The 21,299-nt window shown below is 41.3% G+C and overlaps 1 protein-coding gene across 1 annotated transcript in view; it reads left to right on the forward strand.

Annotated features, from left to right (window-relative positions):
• The window catches only part of TCF4 (transcription factor 4), a 337,487-nt gene that overhangs the window by 288,999 nt on the left and 27,189 nt on the right, over positions 1-21,299 (forward strand). Inside the window, exons 11-15 of the mRNA XM_080920183.1 lie at positions 4,070-4,202; positions 12,357-12,424; positions 13,494-13,572; positions 15,921-15,997; positions 18,503-18,706. Coding sequence (XP_080776309.1) covers positions 4,070-4,202; positions 12,357-12,424; positions 13,494-13,572; positions 15,921-15,997; positions 18,503-18,706 — 561 coding nt within the window. The remainder of the gene's footprint in view (positions 1-4,069; positions 4,203-12,356; positions 12,425-13,493; positions 13,573-15,920; positions 15,998-18,502; positions 18,707-21,299) is intronic.

Raw genomic sequence — 21,299 nt, forward strand, 5'->3', positions numbered from 1 at the left:
GAAGTTCTGGATGCAAATTAAAGTTTGGAGTGGCATATTAAATGGTAGAATTTCAATACATTGAAGATTTGTCCACACATTTTTTTTATTTCCCCTACATTACTTTATTTTTAACCATATTTTATAATTTTGCGTTATGATATGAGCTTATCCACTAGAGCTCACTGCGTGTGGAGGGAGCCCTTAAATGATAGACAAATGAGGCACATTTTAGAGAGAATTCTAATGAATCGACACAGTGTCGTTGTTCAAACAGGAAGGTCATTTTAAAGCAGTGCCTCAGTAGACATTAGAAGACACAGTGGTAAAGCCTTGTGCTCAGCACAGAGCTCAGTTTCTGTTCTTAATTTGACCAGTTAGCAAATTTCAGAGTAAGATTCTTACTTTAAAGGGTAAATGAATAGGTCTCTGGTAATGTATCCTAATGAGTTTTCCCACCGAGAATGAAACTATTGAATTATTACATCTAGTTATCATTGTAATTTCAGCATTTAGCCATATGACAATCTCTCAGTGAAGTGACTTTGAAGACTCTGACACTGATTGGGAATAATTTGAATATCCAACAGCAGTCAGCATCCTTTATCTTGAAAATAGTGATGTTTCTCTACAGCTCCAAGCTGTACCATTTGGCTAACCGCATGCTAAACAGGAGCGAGCTTAGAAGGACGAGAGACTACCCTGATTGTTTTGGATCTCATCTGACCACTACCATATTATCTCTGAAGGTGAAACATTTTGGAAACATGGTGAACTTCACCTTTTTCCACCAAGTTATAATAGACTGTGTAATGAGGGAGTTTCAGTTATACATTTCACCCCCAACTGTTACCAGTTTTAAGTCTTTAAAATCCCTTTACAGTTTTGGCTTTTAAAATTGAATCTCATAGCTCATCACTGCTTGTTGAACACACACACACTCACACACACACACACACACACACACACACACACACACCTCCCCCTAATGAACAGACTCTGAGGTTAAGCTTTGGAATGGGTCTTTGTGGAAAGTTTAAATTTGGAGAGACTTGGCCAAGATGTTTGAAAAAGCAGGCTAGAGGCCCCACTGCCTGCTGGGATGGCTTCATTGCTGCATGGTGCAGTATTCAGAGGCATCTGAAGTCTCAGCATAATGGAAGGTGCTTTGTCTTCTATTTCTGTGGACTGGTACTTTACAACCTGAGTTTAAGGCAGCCCTCAGGAACCATGGGGCAATGTTTAGAGACATATTTATTGTCACAAATGGGATATGGATGCTACTGGTGGCCAGTTGGATAGAGGCAAGAGATTCTTGTAACTGTCTACACTGGAAAGCTTTAAGGCAATGAAATATCTATCACAAAAGGCCACAAGTGCCAAGACAATGAAACACTCCCTTGGCCTATAGAGCATCGTTTCACTCTTAGTATATGCTACCAATTCTTAGATGCATGAATCTTCAAATCACCAACCTATGTATCAGTAACAAGCATCACCAGTGTGAATGTTTGTAACACTTGCATGATCCATAGACTCTCAGTTGGGTAGCATAAGTTAGAAAGAAAGGAAGGAAGGAAGGAAGAAAGGAAGGAAGGAAGGAAGGAAGGAAGGAAGGAAGAAAGGAAGAAAGGAAAAAAAAGAAAAAACTTGAACAGGATAGACATGGAAGGCGATGGCACTTGAATGGACCACATTCCCCTCACACCTTTATAGCAAGCAGCATGGGCCATGATAGCTAAAGAAAGATCAAGGAGTTGATTCTTAAATCTTCTAAGAGACACTATCCACCATCACTAATGCTCTCTGTGCTGTATTTATTACCTTTCTGATAGCATCGGTTTTCAAGATACTCATCATTGAAAAGTAATCTAGTTATAAATCTTATTAATTTGTTTCAGCATCTCATTTTCAATATGTCTCTGAAAATAACTGACTTAGTACAGATTGCATTGGTTTCCCCATTAAACTCTAGGGATTGCTTTTCTTACTTCATATTCTCTGCCCAGAGCTTTAACCCTTTGTGGTCACATCCTAAATTAGCCTCTATTTTCCATAAAGTTAAGTGAGTCCAAAGAATCTCTCTGATGATTTCCCTTTTTCTCTTTCACAACTTCTAGATACTATAATTAATTAGATATTTCTCATGATTGTATTCATCTCTCTTTATTTCTGCAAAAACTCAGCAAACAATACCACTCCAGAAAAGCATAGCTCCGCCATCTTTCTCTCTAATTCTTCTTTTTTGCATGGCTCTTTTTTTTCCTATGTCTCTATCATAATCTTTTATCTCCAAAGCAAAACTAGCTATGCCCCAACTCTTCTATGTGTGGTTTTCCAAGTCCTGTATCTTTTCTTTTTCTTTCTTTCTTTCTTTCTTTCTTTCTTTCTTTCTTTCTTTCTTTCTTTCTTTCTTTCTTTTTTTATAATTTGTCTTATAGAAAAGCCCTATTCTGTTATTCTTTAGAAAACATTGGGAGACTCAAGTCCCCAATTTAAATGGCTTTCACCCATGGCCCAGGGGAAAGTTACCTCTATCTTTACATTAACATCTTCTAAGTTTAACTATCATATGAAATGTGGGGTGATATTTTGAAGACATCCATGTGTCAGAACCAGCACTTTATAAAATGTAGATGCATGACCTAGACTGTTTGATAGTCCCCCAGACAAGTTATAATTCAGTCCATTAATATGGGCTGTCATTGTATGTTTATTGCTTAGCATGAAGAGGTATGATCTCCATCTCCCCTTAAGGGAGTTCTTGGTGTTACGGGAATGGACTTGAACGACAGGCAGTGACTGAGCCAAGAAAGAGTGTGAGATGGCAGTTCAGAGTACAGGCATCAACTCATAGAAGAATGGCAAGGAGACAATCGTCCAGGAAGACGCAGAGCTAAGCACAGAGAAACCACATTCCTTCCTTGTTAACAAATGCCATGGTTTTAGAACTTCCCAGTGCGTGCAGTATCTGATAGCTCTATTTAAAACATTTTAAAAAGCATCTCTAGACATGAGATAATAACGATCCATTACCCAGTCTCTATCCTTAAATTAAGTAACTAAATGCATCTCCAATAATGATATAATGAGAAGAATTATCACATGCCACAAAAAAAAACCTTTATCTTTACATATTTTCTTTCACATCCACAGCATATCCAAATGGTTATGCAAACCAAAATTAGAGCGAGTTTCAACCATTCGGTTTTTTTATTTGGTTGGTTGGTTTTGGGTTTTTTGTTTGTTTGGAAAAAATAGTTTGAGGTGTCCTTTAAAGTCCATGTGTCCCTTTAGTGATCCTGTCCCCATGAGATGAGTACGTGACAACTAATGTGCTACCTTCAAAACCTTTTGAACAACTGGGACAGAACTGAATTGGAAGCTAAGCCTTAAGCCCAGCAACCATTTAAAGATGTCCTTCCTTCCGAGTCAGCCAAATGGTGTATGCAACATGCAAAGGAGGAACTCACAGGGGAAATAAAGCAAAGTCGAGTCTTTGGATCCCCAATCAATTGAGCAAGGCCACTAATGTAAGCTTTCTCCCAGTCATGCGTTAGGGAGATTTAGCTTTTCATTCTTTTAGAAGTGTTCAGTCTCCTATCTTGTTCTTCATGCTGATATTCACTGAGCAAGATGAGCCAACCGGGGAGGAAGAATGCCCCTGTTATTTTGCCATGTAGTAGCTGGAGGCCTGGGCCTAGTGTAACACAAACCCTAGAGATCCGTGTGCTGTGCACTCAGTTGTTTAGGAGGCCACAGGACACAAGAGTAGAAGTGGCTGTGTTTGTTTCTGAAGCCTATGAGATGATGTTGGTTTTTTAGCATGTGATTTGGAGATTTGGAGATTTTGATCTCTCCTCAGTATCCTAGGTTGCTATGATATTCCTTGATATTTGATATGACCACAGATCAACTTTGGCTCTGTGTAGTATTTGGTCGTCTAGAAAATGAAAACTGTCAGATAAAACGGGATGTTTGCTCGAGTGTTTTGAAATTCTGAAAGTGTCTCCCTTGCGATATTGTGAGTTCTGGAAAAAGCATCCAAGAACTAAGTATCCCATGACCGAATGTGGCCTCCTTTCTACAGAGCTACCCGTCACACTCCTCGGCAGACATCAACTCCAGTCTTCCTCCGATGTCCACGTTCCATCGTAGTGGCACGAACCATTACAGCACCTCGTCCTGCACACCTCCTGCCAACGGAACAGACAGTATAATGGGTGAGTAGCGACAGGCTAACGCAGGCGCCAGTGTTCCATGGCAGGGTTTCATAGTGAAGGCCCTCTCACTCTTTATAATGGAATTATAGGCAGGCAATAAATATTTGTCACATCACCGAGTGAACAGATAAATGTATGGAACAGTAATAATCTGGCTTGCTCAGAGCCCCTTGTTTTAGTGACAAGAAATTGAAATTTGACTTGGTTGTCCATTATGAGTCATTAAATTAAATAAGGGTTTGAGTAGACCCAGACTCTCTTGCATCCTGCGTTCTCAAACATCAGGCAAGTGAAGTGTTCTTAAGACTATTCATACAAGGTCAGTGAGATAAAAGGTGCTGATTATCCTTAATGCCAGTACTTACTCATCACTCTCCAGAGATTGACCATCATGCTAAGTTCTGAACCATGCTGTGTCACTTGTTTACATGAAAACTTCAACTAAAACTCATTTTAATAGCTAGAAGAATTTAACCTTCAGAGAATGTAGCACTATGGAGCCCTTGAAGAGAAATAGTACTCGTTCACATAAGAAAGATGTCTGGCTAACAGTGGGCCCAAAATGATTTCCTGTGGGCTTTGTAATAAGTTTAGGCTCAGGAAGATGGTTGCTGCCAAATGTATCATCTGCTCACGTCCTCTAATGTCTGTGGTGATCTGTTAGTACAGATGGATCTCTGCCAGTACTGTTTTGCTAAGGGAAGAGCTAGTCGGGACATCTAGCTATTCCTAAAGGGAAGATACTGGCTGGTTTGGAGGCAGCTATTTCCCTGTGCATCAACCTTAACAAGCTTCTCATTCTGTTGCGCAGAACATCTAGATATTTCAGGGTCATCATATAACTCAGGACTTTGCTGGCCACAGCCTATTCTATTCTACTCTAAGCCTTACTTGACAGGTGCTTTGGATATATTTCTTGCTGCTCTGACAAAATATCGGAGAGAAGCAACTTTAGAAAGGACAGCTTTGTTTGAGCTCGCAGTTTGAAGAGACACAGTTTGGCATGGCCTGGGGCCTTTTCCTTGGAGGGTTGCAGTTTAAACTATTCCATCTCAGTGGATCAGAAAATAGGAGCATATGCGGCTAGGCTGTCCCCATTGTAGTGTGTCTACAGTGGTCTGTGTCTGCCACCCAGGCCCCGTGTCTCACAGTTTTCAGAATCTTCCAAAAACAGCATCACTGGCTAAGAACAAAGTGTTCGGATACATGAGCCCATGGGGACAGTTCACATCGAAACTGGAATAGCATGGCCTTTGAGATCATGCACAGGGGTCACTGAGGAGAAACCCAGGGTTTGTTTCAGAGAGAACATCATACTGCTGTTTATTGCTTTAGCTTTTTGTAATTTTTTTTCTATTTCCTTTGAACTTTGGGAATTGTATGAATCACTTACGTGGGAGAGTTTTTGGTGAAAGAGATGGTATTAAAATGTTAAAATGTCCTCTCTAGCCAACCAATACCCTGCTTCTTTATTCAGTAATTTATTTCACACTTGAGATGAGCCACCTAGCAGCCCTGTCCTATCACATCTCACAGAGAAGCATATTTAGGAATGAGTTTCCATTTCTGGAACTTTCCATAAGAGAACCTTTACAAATATGTCGCACCAGTCTGACCTTGGAGAGCTATGGCCAGAGGTCACATGGGAGATGTTTTATTAGCAACCAGTGAAGTTTGGGCAGATTTGAAAAACAAGAAGAAAGAAAGAAAAGTGCAGAACCGAAAGACTGAAGGAGGCACATTTCACTTCAGTGTGGTTTGACAGATGGAAAGCCCCTTCTGCAGTCATGAGGCCAGTTATAAAGAATGGCCGGTCATTCATCCTTGTACACGACAGGTTTCCTGTCTACTTGCAGTTTGAGTCATTTTCTTTTTAAGGAAGATATGGAGGTGGAACGGACCTCCGGGTTCGGGAAAACACATTTGGGTACTCTGAGAAAGGACTGTGTAGACCTAGTCTCCAGTCTCTCTGTGAGTGAGATGTGCTGGTGAGAGAGGGATTGTGCTCCGGGTTATCATCTGTGAGTCTTGAACATCTTCGTTGCCTGATACAGGCAGAGCAGGGTTTGCTTGTGGTAGACGGTGCTGTTGCCATCAGCCTCTGAACTAAGAGCAGCAGCCAAGCACAGCACAGGGATGTATGAGCCCCACAGATGAGGATCCTCGATGCATGCTAAAGATGGATCTGGCTTTATGAACAGGCCTCAAGGCCCTGGTAAGTGTCCAGACAATAGTAAAGACCTCTAATTGAGAGAGAAACTCTTCAAATCCAGACAAAGGATATTTAGAAAAGCTAATCCGTAAATAATTTTTAATAGTATTCTTGTCAAAAATCTTATTAGAAAAAAATATTTTAAAAAGCATCATAATGTCTTAGAAAATAAGTACATCAGGCAGTTCAACCTGACAATAAAAAATATTCTTACTAAATTTGCATACATACAAAAGTTGCTTTAAAGCTACTTTTAGGGAGAAAGTTCTTGAATATTCCTGTATGCTCCGCCTTAAAATACCGTACCCTCCAGTTCCCTGTGTACAAATGCAGAGGAAAATTGAAGACCATTTGTAAGCCTTATTCTCCTGGTGCTCTGACACTCATGTGTCTTCGAGCAAGGCTCCTCGGCGTGGGTTTGGCATGTGGAGAGGCTGTAATGGCAGCATGTCCACAGAACACGAAGAGAAGCTCTCTCTTCTGAAGTCAGTGTGTTTCTCTAACAAACAGTGCTGGCTAATAGGATACATCTGTAGACTTTGAAAATATTTGGCCTATACTCACTCATTCTGAAATGCAGGAAATAAAGAAATACTACATTGCCTGTATCTCAAAGAACAAACAGGGCTAATTAAATAATTGGTAAATAAGGAACACATAGCCCAACACATGTTTGAGATTACACACATGATCCTGGAGGGGGAAACAACCCCACAAGAGCACTAATGCCATAAGAATGGGTCCATGCACTAACACAAGGACAGTCCCAGTTTTCAAGTTTCTTTGGCACAAAGTTGTATAGCACGGTAGCTCTCTGAGACATGGCACCGATATTTGCAAAAGCTTTCTGGGTTCAGAAGGCTGCCCCGTGTCTCTGTATCGTGTGGTCATATTTCACCATGGTTGTCAGCCACTGTCTTAAACCTTATAGAACCTCACAGTGTTTGTGGGGTGAGACACAAGCTCTGGAAATTCTTGAGGCCTGCATCTCATTTCATGTCCATTTGTTGCAACTCAAAGATGGAAAGTGCTCACTTAAGTTGGGGATGGCTCATCACTTGTCTTGCTGAGACAACTGGCCACACCTTCTTTTTTGTTTGTTCCTTTCTTTTTGCTCTTCAATGTCCAATGCCAGTTCTTTTGAGAAGCGTTTATGAAACTTCTAGTGACATATCCATTCATGGTAAAATATTTCACTGTGACTTATGGCCCATTCCTGTGCTTTCTAGCAAATAGTAGCACATTCTGGAGGTGACATCAGCCATTTCTGGATAGGAAGGGTCTCAGAGGCGCCCTGGAATAAATAGGGTCAGTAGGGCACAGCATAGATCAGTGAGGTCAATAGAACACACCACGGATCTCAGCTGGTTTAGCACCTGGGCAAGGTGGGAACAGACCAGGGATCTTTAGGACATTGCATCTGAGTGCTTCTGTTTCATCCCTAAATTACCCTTTCAAAGCCAAGCAGCTGGCTTGTGTCAGAAGTGGTCCAGCCCAGGCTGCCTTGACCCAAGGCTGTACTAAGAGGAAGTTGAAGAGAACAGAGTTGTCTCCAGAGTAGTACACTTTGCTGTCTTCCTACTTCCTTCCTCCCTGAATAATCAGCTCTTGCTGATCAGACAGAGAGCAGCTTCTTCTGTAGGACAGGTCACTGAGGTTGCCTAGGCATGCTAGCCGCTCTGCAATCTGCAGACTCCATTCAGAGCCTCCATCTGAATACACTGGCAGCATGCTCTTGGAGATTTGGGACCACAAACCTTCCCCGTCCCTCACAGGGAATTGGGCATATAACAACATAATGTTTTAGAATAACCACTATTGTTTTATTAGTCTTTAAGTGGGCTGTCTTCCGACTGCAGGGGAAAAAATGCTATTTCCCATGTTTTTAAACCTCAAACCAAGTAGTGTTGAAGGAACAGGCTACTAAGTTTGATTTAATGCACCATATGTTAAAGATTACTCTGAAATATCTATCTGCTTCATGAATTAATCTGACTTACAACTTTCACTCCTCCTGACATGTTTGTGTGACATGAAGCACTTTGGGATGTGACTTTCTAGTAGAAACATTATGTCCTTTTTCCCTAGAGAGCTTGGTTTCATAGTAATTTTATTATTATTAAACTAGTCACATAATATCCAGTCTGTGTTTTACGAGGGTTGGGAGCCTTCAGATGAATTTGGGTTATGACCAGGCACAGACTAAGAGTGAAGATACATTTTTATCCAGCAGCTCCAGGTCTATAGTTATAGTTATAAAGACCACCAATAGAGAGCAATAAATGAGTTGGATCTAAGCCTCTCGCCCATTTCCTGCACATAGTCAGGAGGCCCACCTTCTCCCATGTATGCCTGGAGCCCTTCCCATGTGGCATTAGGTTATCAAGGCTGTGTTGAAGGTTCTTCTAAAAGAGTCTTGGAGGAGTGTTGGCAACGTCCCATTTTATTGTCATCTCTGTGGACAAACTTGTGTTGCTGTGCTGCCCCTTAGCACTTTAATGGTGGGAGGGTCACAGAACATGGTTCAGAAGAGCCTCATCTTAAGGCAGGGCTTGTCTGCAGAGCACACCGCCTTTTACTCTCCCCCCACCCCCGCCCTTTGATGTCCCCTCTTCCCCTACGCAGGTTATGGGTGTGCAATAAAGGGGAAGCATATTTTCCAGACTCTGGTTTCCAGAGCTGGTCCCCAGACAGCACTCGTCCTGGTATTTTGTTTGGGGTGTGTTGTGATGGGAATCACCATTTCCCCAGAGCAGACACTCGTGGAGGGTGGTCCAACACGAAGCACAGGATATGAAACCTTTGTGTGTGTTTCATCTAGCCAGCCACAGCACCTGTGTTTGGGCCCTCTGAACAGTACTTGAGTGGCTAGCAGTTATCAAATGCTCCTACGAAAGTACAAAGTTTTTCATAATCGCTCATCTTCCATTCATATTTATGTTCTACTTAGAGGCTGATTGTTTTTCTGTTTTCTTTGGTTTTGGTTGGTTGGTTGGTTTGTGTGTGTTCTGGGTGTTTTTTTTTTTTTTGTTTGTTTGTTTGTTTTGTTTTGTTTTGTTTTGTTTTTTTCCTCTAGAGCAAAAAGAATTGATTAGAACCAAAGTACAATAAATTAGTACACGTGAAGACAATGAGTTTCAAACTTGTTTCTGTGATTTGAACATTAGTGATTCCTAATAATATACATTGACAAAGCTCAGGTACTAAAATAGTAGTGAAGTCAAAATATACCGAAGCCTGAAAGGGGGATTTGATCTATGTTTTGCTAAGCATGACCCACTTTCCAGTACCAAAGCCAAATATTAATCCATTTGAGAATTAAAAACATATCTCCTTTCTAATGCTGTGTGCCCTTTTGTATATCGGTCACACAAACAAAAAGAGACATCATAAAGATAGGACCAATCTCACGTTGGAAATGTGTCCCTTCCACGTTTCCTGGAACAGAACAAAAGGCATGCCCATTGAAAGAGTAGACTGACCCCAGCAAACTGCTTTGAAACATAAGCCTTTGGGTTGGGCTGTCCAGCTCTTTCGAGGTAAAATGGCTTCGACTTAAAAAAAAAAAAAATAAAAAGTCTGTTCTTATCAGTGGCCTGCATGAATAGCCTTTGTAGTTTTCTGAAACATTTTTATGACCAGATGAGGTAAGGACTGATTCTATTTTTGATTCAGCTTCCTGAGTCTTAATATCTCTTTGTATAAAGAAGACACTAATAGCTTAGTTTAAAAGGGTCAGTGCTTTGAAACAAAACAAAACAAAAATCACACTGGGGTTGGAGAGTTGGCTCGGCGTTGAGCCTTCTTGTTCTTGTGAAGAACCAGATTCAATTCTCAGAACCTACATGATGGCTCACAGCCATTTGTAACTCTGAAGACTCAGAGCCTCCTTTTGACCTTCTCAGGAACCAGGCTCTCATGTGGTGTACACACACACCATAGAGGCAAAACATTCATACACATAAAATAGTGAAATAAATAAGTCTAAAAAAATTTTAAATCACACAAAAAGTATCCTCTCTTTAAAAAGTGTAATTTTACATGATGCATAATTTACTTTGTGGAAGTTCTTAAAATGCATTTGCTTGTTTTTCAAGTCTTCCTGATTTGTATCTTGAAACTGGATGGTTACAATGATAGGTTTTCATTTATAATTTTTGTTTTAAAATTGTTTCAGTCTCTGAAAGCTACTGGTATGGCTTTTTGTTTTATTTTTATTATTATTATTGATAAACTTTTGTTCCTTTTTTGTTTGGTTCTTGGTTAGTAAATGTGGATTTTTTTTTTTTAACCAATGTTTCTCTGAACATTCACTTCATGAAGAGCTGTATAAGAATCAGGCAGGTATCATGGGTTCTTTGGAGAGCAATCTCCACTTCAGCATATAACAATGAACAGATGATATTGCTTGATAAGAAAACAATAATCGCTCGCCCAGATAGCGTATCTCCCAGATAGTGTATCTCCCAGATAGGATGCTCTGTGTCTCTAAATCCTTATCTCAGGTTTTTTTTAGGACTAGCTTTAGTTGTTTCTAAAACTCTCTAATACAGAAATTCCCACTTTCATACTAGAAAGAATTTCACCTCTTTTTTGTCTTACATATTTAATGTGCTTGGTACCTTTCCAAGCTCCTTTTATTTGTCTAGTTCTGTATCAGATGCACATTCCGAGGGTTTGCCCACACCTGTAATCTAGTGTGTCAGTAACTTGTGCACATCTTATGTTTGTAATGGGAAAAAGAAGAGCTGTGTCTCTCCAAAGGTAATTGTGTTTGCTTTGAGATACAGGTGGTACTCTCTTCCCTGCTCCAGGAATGAAGGAATGAGTCAGAGGGGGTTGTGGTCGTTGTCAAGCGAAGCATATATAAGGGACCATTGATCTGATACTCCCAGCATGCAAATCCATGACAGCAACAGCCATACTCCAACTCAACTAAGCAGAGATCCAGAGAACAAAGGCAGGACCCAGAGAAGCTGTGGAGCTGACCTCTGGAGTCATGGTCATATCACACTGAATCCTTGGCTTTTAAAGGAGATGAAACAAGTTACTTAGCTGAAAGGGTCTCCCGTTCAAGAAGCAGACCAGGGAATTTCAATATCTTTATATGTGAATGGTGAAACTTTGCTTGAATTCATCAATTGACTTAATGTCTCCTTTTTTCATTCCAGTCAGCAGTGATAAAGGAACTCTGATAGAACATTAGTAGACAACCCTTCAGCCTATAGATTAGTGTTGAGGCGATTATTGAAGGCACCATGCCCCAAGTTCCGTCAGTGTTTCAGTGAAAAGCTCTCAGTACCACTAAGCCCACTTTCACCACATGGTTGAATGGCACATTATCTTCGGCAAAGGAGTCATCTGTGCTGTATTCTGGAACATATGCATTATTATTAAAAATACCTTTTGTGCATATATGGGAAATGTATATGTAGAATAATAAAAAATATTCTTTCTCTTCATTAGCAAGACCACTGAGTGACACTGAGATACAAGCCCCATTTTGCTGTCTATCAGGGTTTTCTCTTTGACACTAGGTATAAATTATTCATGAAGATAATTCAATTATATATAAAGAAGTGTTGGACTTTGAAGACTTTTAAGGTCCTACAAGTGTCACATTTTTCTTAGTGATGATGACCACCAAGGGCTGGCTTGTACCTGTCACAGTAACTTCTCATCCGCAACATGGGGAAAGTAGTGGCAGAGGAAACACTTTGTCTTTAAACCAAGGTGTCAGGTTTATATTTTATCCACAAAAAAAAAAAGTAACATGAATATATTTGACATCTACCTCAGCAAACAAATTAATGCTAATTAAAGATTAATGTGTTGTAATTAGCATTAAAAATGCAATTAAATTGTGAGTAAATGGACCAAGAATAGAAAACTGTTAGACGTCTCCCTGCCTGGTTTTCATGTTCTGTCTTTTGTTTTTGCAGCAAACAGAGGAACTGGGGCAGCAGGCAGCTCCCAGACTGGAGACGCTCTGGGGAAAGCCCTGGCTTCGGTGAGGAAATGCTGACTTTGGACCGCAGGAGCACCCCTCGTAGCGGGGCAAACTTTAATCAGAAGTGGACATATGAAATTTTAGAAAATAAATGCAAATAGTTTTGATTGGGAGTGGGGTCGGGGATGAGGATCACTGAGATATTTTTGAGGGAAAGCTGTTTGACCTCCTTTGACTAACCTTTTTCATCTTGCTGTCTCATTGAGCGAGGGACTGGGGATATTCTCTGGGCCTTTAAGCTCATAGAGTTTTCAGTGTGCATTTCTATTGTTTTCACCTCGAAAGTATTGTAGAAGCCTGTTGGCTAGCTAAGACTGACTCTTCAAGAGTCGGCTATGAAACGCTTTGGAAAAACTACTTGGAAAAAGAAATGGCAAGCACTGAGGTTCACCAGCTCCTTGGCACCTGAGGGACTTAGATCTCTGCTTTATCCGCCCACTGCCTGTAAGCTGGGGTTGAATAACGCCCGAGCGCTCCTTAGGGACAAACCGGCATTCCCTACTCACTCAGCTAGAGAACAGTTCTTTGCCATGTCTCTAATCATTTATACTTTTAAGAGGAGATTTGTTCTCCCACGATTTGTGTCTTTGGTTGCCTTTTCTCTCCCACAGTGGGCATAAAATAAGTCCAACTAATATCAGCCTTGAGTTCTAAGGGAAAGTACTTATTAGCCTGGGCTCTCTTGTGTCCTGCTCTCCAGTGCCCTAATTACAGCAGACACAATACTGCCCAGCCCCTTGTTTTGTGGAGGAAGAAAGGAAGCTTAGAAAGCAGTATCTCTGGTTTTCCCAGAGCTACACAGCCAGTTATGGGGTAGGAAAGGGATCAAGACTTGAAGCTGGCTGACCCCAATTCTTTTTCCTAATGTCACACACCACCACAGTGATTCATTTGAAGACCTGAAGTAACTATTGTACTTTTCCCTTTGGAACGTTTGTAGTACAGTTGATCGTTGCATGCATTTTGTGACTTGTGGGTTCTTAAGGGAACTGCATGGATGCTTTTATGTTGTTTAAAAACTGTTAATGCAAAATCAATGAGAGTTTCTTTTCCTCTCCACTGTTTTAAGATCTATTCTCCTGATCACACGAACAACAGCTTTTCCTCCAACCCTTCAACTCCTGTTGGCTCCCCTCCTTCGCTCTCAGGTACTGTGTTCTAAACTCCACTTCACAGACATAACAGGTGACAGAAAACACCTTCTGCTCACCCAGAGCCTGGAAACATAGCCTGCCCGTAGAGAAACATCATGGGTTGATAACAAGTTATAATCGGAGGGCACATTTGTGTCCAGTTTTTTGTTTTTTTTTTTAATTAGATGAAAAGCCATTCCTTGAACTCTTCTTAGTTATACAGATGTTCAACAGCTGGATCATATATCCCAATAAGATTTCTCAAAAAATAGTAAATGTAGTCATGAATATCTAATACTTAATTACCAAATTTAGGCTATGTAAGTGAATCCTTCCCTGAAGGTATTTGAGCCTTCTTCCCTAAAGTGAAACATTTTGAGGAAAGTAAAATTTCGTATATGAATTGTTCTGTAACTGTTCGAGGAGGGATGCTTGTCTTTAAAATGTATGGAATTACTGTGATGCCTGCCGGTAAGTGGCACAGTTAGATAGTAAACCGTTTTACTTTTCAAGGTCCTCTTGCATGATCTATTTTCCTTCTTAGGTCACATGACCTTGTTCCATGCATCAGTTTGTTGGAAAGAAGAGAAAGTGGCTTCCATACAAAACTGTCACATGTTTACCTGGCCTCACTGGAGATTAGAATAAATTTGCTCACCATAAGTGTTGTCTCCTTGGGCCCTGTGCTGGTCATTCCCTGTGTAGAAAGCAAGAGGTTTCACACTGCCGCATGAGTCTAAGAAACAATGGCTATACCGCAGGTGGGATTGTGGCCTCTCTAGTGTAGGAAGCTCAAAGACCAGGAGAGTGAGAGGAGCATCCGGGTCCTGAGGTCAGTCTATTCTGGGTGACCAAACTGAATTGGGAAGAGGCAGGGGTTGTAAGGTGTAAGGTGGTAACAGAATACCACCACCACCCACCCCCTCGCCCATAGCACAAATGGAAAAGAAAGCTCAGTGCTGGGCTCTTTGTGTTGGCACAAGATTCTTAGGCTCTGAAAAAAAAAAAAAAAGAATCATCTCAAATATCAGTCTCCTAAACCAGTAGGATTGGGTACAAAGGACTCAAGACAATACTGGGAGGGGAGGATGGAAGCAGGTGGGATGCCACGTTCACCACTTCAAACAAAGCAGCTACTTCCGTGCTCTGGGAGAGTGGGAAGAACTAATGTGGACATCCTGGTTTTGTGCATCAGTGTACCAAAGGGAGGGAGGGAGGGCTGGGTGATCTGCCGAGGCTGTGCTAAGAACAGTGAGAGACATGAGTGCTCAGGAGCCTGGTCCACAGAAACCTGCAGTGGCACCTCATGCTCTGAAGCCTGCTGTAGGTAGATGACACCCAAAACAAGCACAGGGGAGCCATGTTTTTGGGTCCTCGTGATGCATTTTGAAGGACCTCATGTTAGGAAGAAAGGACTTTTATGAAGATATAAATAAGGGGACAGATTGCTATTTTCACACCAACGGCTCTGTCCAAATTCTGTCATGAAAAGTAATTGAAGAAAATATCCTATTTTTGTTTAGCATAAAAATACACAGGCATATTTAAAAAGACTAGAAGAATAGGTTTTAAACATGCCGACAGCACTGGGACACAGGAACTTGAGAGAGCACAATATTGTTTTGTTTTTTTTTGTTTGTTTGTTTGTTTGGTTTTTTTTTGAATCATAGACTTTATATCTTTTCTATAGTAGGTGTTAATGTTACAGCTATTTTCATTTTTAAAGTGATGTTTATTTTGTAGGTTGGATATAAGGAGTATATTCTGAAAGGCTCTTTGGAGGAAACTCTGCAGCTCTTAGTGTTAGGGAGTTTGGTGTCTTCTGCTTTAGCTGAGTGTTGTGAACTAACCTTGTTTGCTCCAGAAGTTTCTGGGGGGACCCATGTAAGAGCATGTGCTTAGCACAGAATTTGACCCCCATTCCAAAATAAATAATAAATAAATACATGTTTAAAGGTTTATCTCATCCCACGGGCATTTTTAAAACTAGGGTAACGTTCTCTTGTATTGACAAGGGAGTTTTAGTTGGACACAGTGTGGCCTCCAGTAAAGACCTAGCCCTCCCTCCATCTCCTTCATTCCCTTGAAAACACCACAATCTTCCAATCTCCAGTGACATGTCCTGCTCCCTGAAACTTAGGCCCAATAAAATATTATTTTTTACAGAGCAGCCCCAGGACACTGAGAGCCAACCTGTGAAAGACTACATGGCTTACCTTTAAAGATGTCCCCAGCCTCCAGATTTTCATCTGGGATGACTAAGCTTATTTATACTGACTAATAGAAATCAACGTTGCTTCTTTTTAAGCGTCAGTGGGTTTAGGTGCGCACGGATCTGATTGAATTTCTTATTTCAACCTCAGCAGGCACAGCTGTTTGGTCTAGAAACGGAGGACAGGCCTCGTCATCTCCCAATTACGAAGGACCCTTGCACTCGTTGGTATGTCGTCTCTCAGATCCGACACTTCCTGATCAGGTTTTCCTTCCCTCTGTCGCTCTGTGGTGCTTATTTCCAATGACTGATACTTAAAGTCGACACTAGGACCACCAGCTTGTTCGAGCCAGTGTCATTAGGATGCTCATCTCAGTTGAGAGACGGTGACCTAGATGCATCTGGAATGGAAGCCCAGAGTTCCACATACCTAGGACCTGACAGAAGAGAAAGAATCCTCCTAGGAGCTTAGTGTAGTGCTCTCTCCTCCCAACTTCTTTGGGAAAAAATCCAGAGCAGTGAGTACGTAAGAGTGAGGACTGAGACACTTGATGCTATCTTCCTCCTTCCTGCCTTCTAGGTAACAGTAGGCCATTTCCTCCTAACCTCAGGCAAGAGGCCTGCCGTTTCTGTCCCCATCTGCTGTGGTTCTTGAAGGAAGGAATCCAGCGATTTGACTTGTTAGGAAGTGACTACTCTTCCAGGGGAAATAGCTGAACAGTTCCATGGGCCTTAATTCATATTATAAATACTCACAGGATGATTCAAAGTCTGGCACTTTTATCTTCCTCAGCTTAGGGTGGGTGGAGCTGGAATTATGCAAGAAACAGCCCTGCACAGTGCAGGTTTGGTGTGTGCCCGTGAGTCAGAAGTGGTGGGGGCCCAGCTCTGCCTCAGGATTGAGTGTTCTGCCTTCCTTGCATATTTGGAGACAAAACACTGAAGAACACAAGCATTTTCCTGTCTCCACCCATGTGAGTCTGCCTATGATTTAGGGGCTACAGTCTTCCCTTCCAACTTACCTTTTAAAGGGGAATCTGCAGATGAAAATGCAGAGTGTCTTCCTCCCTCCTGCTCTTCCTTTATGATCTGATGGACCATCTAGCTGTGCATTTTAGCCAATAAAGACAACAGCCCAGAGAACAAACATGCCTACCGCCCAGCTCTTTCCATCGCAGGCTGTCCTCCACTGCCTAGCCATCAAAATCAGGCTTTATTCAGCGGTAGAACTAGAGAGGTTGGTACATAGCTGTGAACCACAGCTTGGTTTCCTTGTGTATTCTGAATGCTCAGAGGGAATCCTGAATAGAGATCTCTCCCTCCACCAGGGACTGTTAGCTAGGAAGTATGCCAGGCCCCAAAATGATTTCTTTTCATGGTTACATTGACCCAACTATCTACCATCATCCTGTTCTTCATACATTAAAAATTGTAGACTCGGAGAAAGTTAGCAAAGTTCCTTCGGTCAAGGAAGTAGCCGAGTTAGCAGGCGAGGGGTGTCATACGACTTCCAAGCCCACCAAATCAAAATGTTCTGTACCGTAGGCTAACTCTATTAGACACGCATTCTTCCTGACAGTATAAAATAATTAGAAATTGCTTTTCTCATGCAGGAGAGCTGGTACATCTGTTTACATAGTGCATTGGAAACCAAAGTAGACCAGAACAAGTTCTAGTACAAAACAGCACTAGAGTAAGGGGAGGGAAGGAGGGAGAAAACGGAAAAGACAGATTCCAACCCTGACTACTACCTTTCAGCAATAAGACAGAGTAATTAATTCACTTAATTTTTGAGCTCCATTTTTCATGTCTATATGGAAGGCGCACCCCTGTCCTGTCTATGAATACGTGTTTAATGTGCATTGATAAGATTGTGTATTTTAATGTGTACACTGGCAAGCAATAATTGATGTATATTAATCACGGTAAAAAATGAAGACAAAACTGTGTACTTTTTCTTCACTGTTAGCTATGGCATAGGCCTTATATAGTTGAAGAAAACTTGGATCCTAATGTCTAAAATTGGAGGGGTGGCTTTTAGTTGCATAAGGAAATTAATTCTCTGCCACCCTGTGGTCTTTGAAATCAGCTCTAGGTCCTGGGTAGATGTTCAAGCTAAATCTTTGTTGTTCTTTAGGCTTGTGCTTTCATAGCACTTTGGGTGACAGCATTTTTAAGATACTTTTGCTGTAATAAGTTCTGAGCCCTTTCCCTGTGTGCATACATGCAGGTTGATATTCATAACAAATAAAGTAGGATGGGGGATGGGGAGTTTTAAGTTGCCTAAACTTTTACCTTTCTCTGGGTTGAAGAAAAGTTAATTCAAAAACCAAAAATAGATCATCTTTCCACAACTAATACTGTGGGCCTTCAGTCAGTGCTTGCCAAGATGTTCCTCAAATTCAATGCACGTTTTCCTCTGTTAACATAAGTCTCAGTTCTCTTTCAAGCTAATGAAGTCCAGTATAGCATGTGTACATAATAACGTCCTCAAAGAATTATTGAATTTACTTTGTTTGTGAAAAATAACACTGTAGCTTTAACATTAACATTTTCCACCAGTTTTCTAGGAAGGACATTATTTATTTTTTTATTAACGTTCTAAAGAAACAAACTTTATTGGAAACATATTCCGAAACCCAGACTGGTGTGTAACAGCTCAGGATTCGGCTTGTGCAACCTGTGTGTACATCTCAAACTAAATCAGGTTTCCCTCCACTTGCAAACCAACAGCAAAGCCGAATTGAAGACCGTTTGGAAAGACTGGATGACGCGATCCATGTTCTCCGGAATCATGCAGTGGGCCCATCCACAGCTGTGCCCGGCGGCCATGGGGACATGCATGGTATCATCGGACCCTCTCACAATGGAGCCATGGGCAGTCTGGGCTCAGGGTATGGAACTGGCCTCCTCTCAGCCAACCGACATTCTCTCATGGTAAGTGACTCTATTTATGTAGAATCAGAATTGCAAATGGAAACACCACAGCTACTGTTTTTGTAAGAATCACTTTATTAGAGATATTAGTCACCCTATGATAACTCCCTTCAGTGCATTTTAGGGTGTGCACAGGATTGTGTGACCATCATGACAGTCAAATTCTAGAATAGTTTTGCCTCTTATACAAAGAAAAAAAGGGGCACCCAACCATCAGACAGTTATTCCCCCACAGTCCTCGTATCACCCCCCCCCGCCCCCAACTGCTGGCAGTCACCAAGTTACTTCGTGTCCCTGTAGATTCTGGACATTTCATTGAAATGGAATTAAACTGTTCATTGGCCTTTCCGGTTGACTTTGTTGACTTTATCTTTTTAAGGTTTATCTGTTTTAGCACATTATCTGGTTTAATTTGTTTTGCTTGACAGTCTCCACAGCACGGTACGTTTCCCACTAACCAGCTGACAGATCCTATGGCCACCTTTACTCCTTGGCGCTTGCAAACAAACACGCCTATGAGTATTTCTGCACACGGTTTTACATGGGCATGCCTTCTCATTCCACATAGGGATGAGTAGGTCTCTAGATCGCTGCTCCTAATGCCAGTCCTTCGTCTTGATCACTTTGATCAAAGCCCACACAGCTCAAGTTCCTGTTCCGGCCATGACATTCCAAATATGAGGGTGGTTTGGTTTGTCTTTAAGAAACTAAATGACGCCTTTCAGTCTCAGGGTTGGAGACTAGAGATCAGTTGTGTGTTTGCCTTTTGTGTGTGAGTGTGGGGAGGGGTCAGAGACCATTCATTAGAAAAATATAAAAATGGTAACAATTAGTTGATAATGATATAAGTTTCTCTCTGTTGCTGATCTTTGAGTAGTTCTGTCCCTTGCACATACCTGGTGGTAACATCCTATTGCCCTGTTTAACGTGGGTCGGGTTTCCAGACTGCTTGTGTAAGCCCACGCTCCAGCTCTCCATGTGGCTTCTCTTACTTGGGGATGTTCCCAAAAGTGCAAAATAACAGTGACACCCCGTACAGCTTTTCAAGCTCTTGCTCAACCGTATTGGGGCAAGGGGGTCCTTCTTCAATTTCTCTTAATTGAAAGACTAAGATGCAGAATGCCACCCTGAACAGTATAATACTGAAACCTGCACCCAATTAGAACCAAAAAAAATGTGCATTTATAAATAGAATCAATGAACTCACTTCTGAAATGTGAAAAGATATTTTTGAATGCCAGTGCTGAATTTTTTTTCTTTATCTTGACCTCTACCCTAAAAATCCATCACTGAGTCAAAAAATTGTTTGCATGTTCATTGGCAGTTGCTAAAGAGTTTACAAAGAAAAGTCTAGATTTTAATTTAGCCTGGCCTCAGGTAATGTGTTAAGCACTGGGGATGTATTTAATATGAGGTTGTCGTTTGTACAGCTTTCTGTTTCTCCCCCTGACTGCAGTGTTTAAACAACACTGCTTTTAATTAAGAAATTTGGCTTTATTAAAATCCAGATCTGTGCCTTATAACCAGTTCTGTATATCTGCTCTCAATCAAGAAAAAAATAGGCTAATTTCTGAAGCTGGGTTCACTTTGCATATGTTAGCCGGATGCGGCGTGCACCCAAGACATTGATGTAAAAAACTGCCTTTTCCATAAATATGTAGTTTGTTCTTAAATACCAGATGGAAGCTAAGCATTTCTCTAATGTATCAAACTGCACACGGATGCTCTTTGGAATTATTTGACCTTTGGTTTGCCTCTTTGAGTCTGATTTTGGTGTGGGGTAGGAGGATAAAGGGGAGGAGCAGGAGACAAAACTCATTAGAATTTCTTTTGGAGAGAAGAAGTTGAACTGACCCCAGTGAAAAGTAAAGATGGCGAAGAGAACTGAACCGTTTTTAAAAGGCAGATGATTGGCCAATGTTCTACAGACACCTCTTGGATACGGGGACTGGGATTCTGTAGAGAGGACAGAGTTGCCGGCTCCATTAATGGAGGAGCAGTGGAGTCAGCTAAGTCATGGCCGAGCTCCAGAGATGTGGGTGTCAACAGCCTAAGCCCTTTGAGTCCGGCAGAGGACTTGTCACTTTCTTCGCTTTCTAGAAGCCCTGGGGTGTGTCCCTAAAAATCCCAACTCCTCACGTGCTTGAAAGAGACTAGGCTGGCCAGTCTTTTCTCAACACAAACCCGTATGAATTCTCAAACAAAAACCTAAGAACAAAGGAAATATTTTTTTTCGGGAAATATTTTTTGAATTTAGTCAGTGTGAATTTACCCTTTGACCATTTGACACATTCCACAGTTTAAAAAAAAAGAAAAAGAAAAAATTTTGAGAGGAAGTGAAAGAAAGAAAGAAAGAAAGAAAGAAAGAAAGAAAGAAAGAAAGAAAGGAAGGAAGGAAGGAAGGAAGGAAGGAAGGAAGGAAGAAAGAAAGAAAGAAAGAAAGAAACCCTTCTACCCCTAACAACAACAACAAAAATTCAAGGAGGATGCTGGTAATGTTTTCCACATTCGAATTTTAATACATGAAACAGGCTTTCAAACCTTAGCCAGCTGCAGGAAATAAAGTAGCGGTGGGAGGTATGGACAGGAAGCT

Source organism: Micromys minutus, assembly GCF_963924665.1.
Source record: "Micromys minutus genome assembly, chromosome: 8".
Taxonomy (NCBI): Eukaryota; Metazoa; Chordata; class Mammalia; order Rodentia; family Muridae; genus Micromys; species Micromys minutus.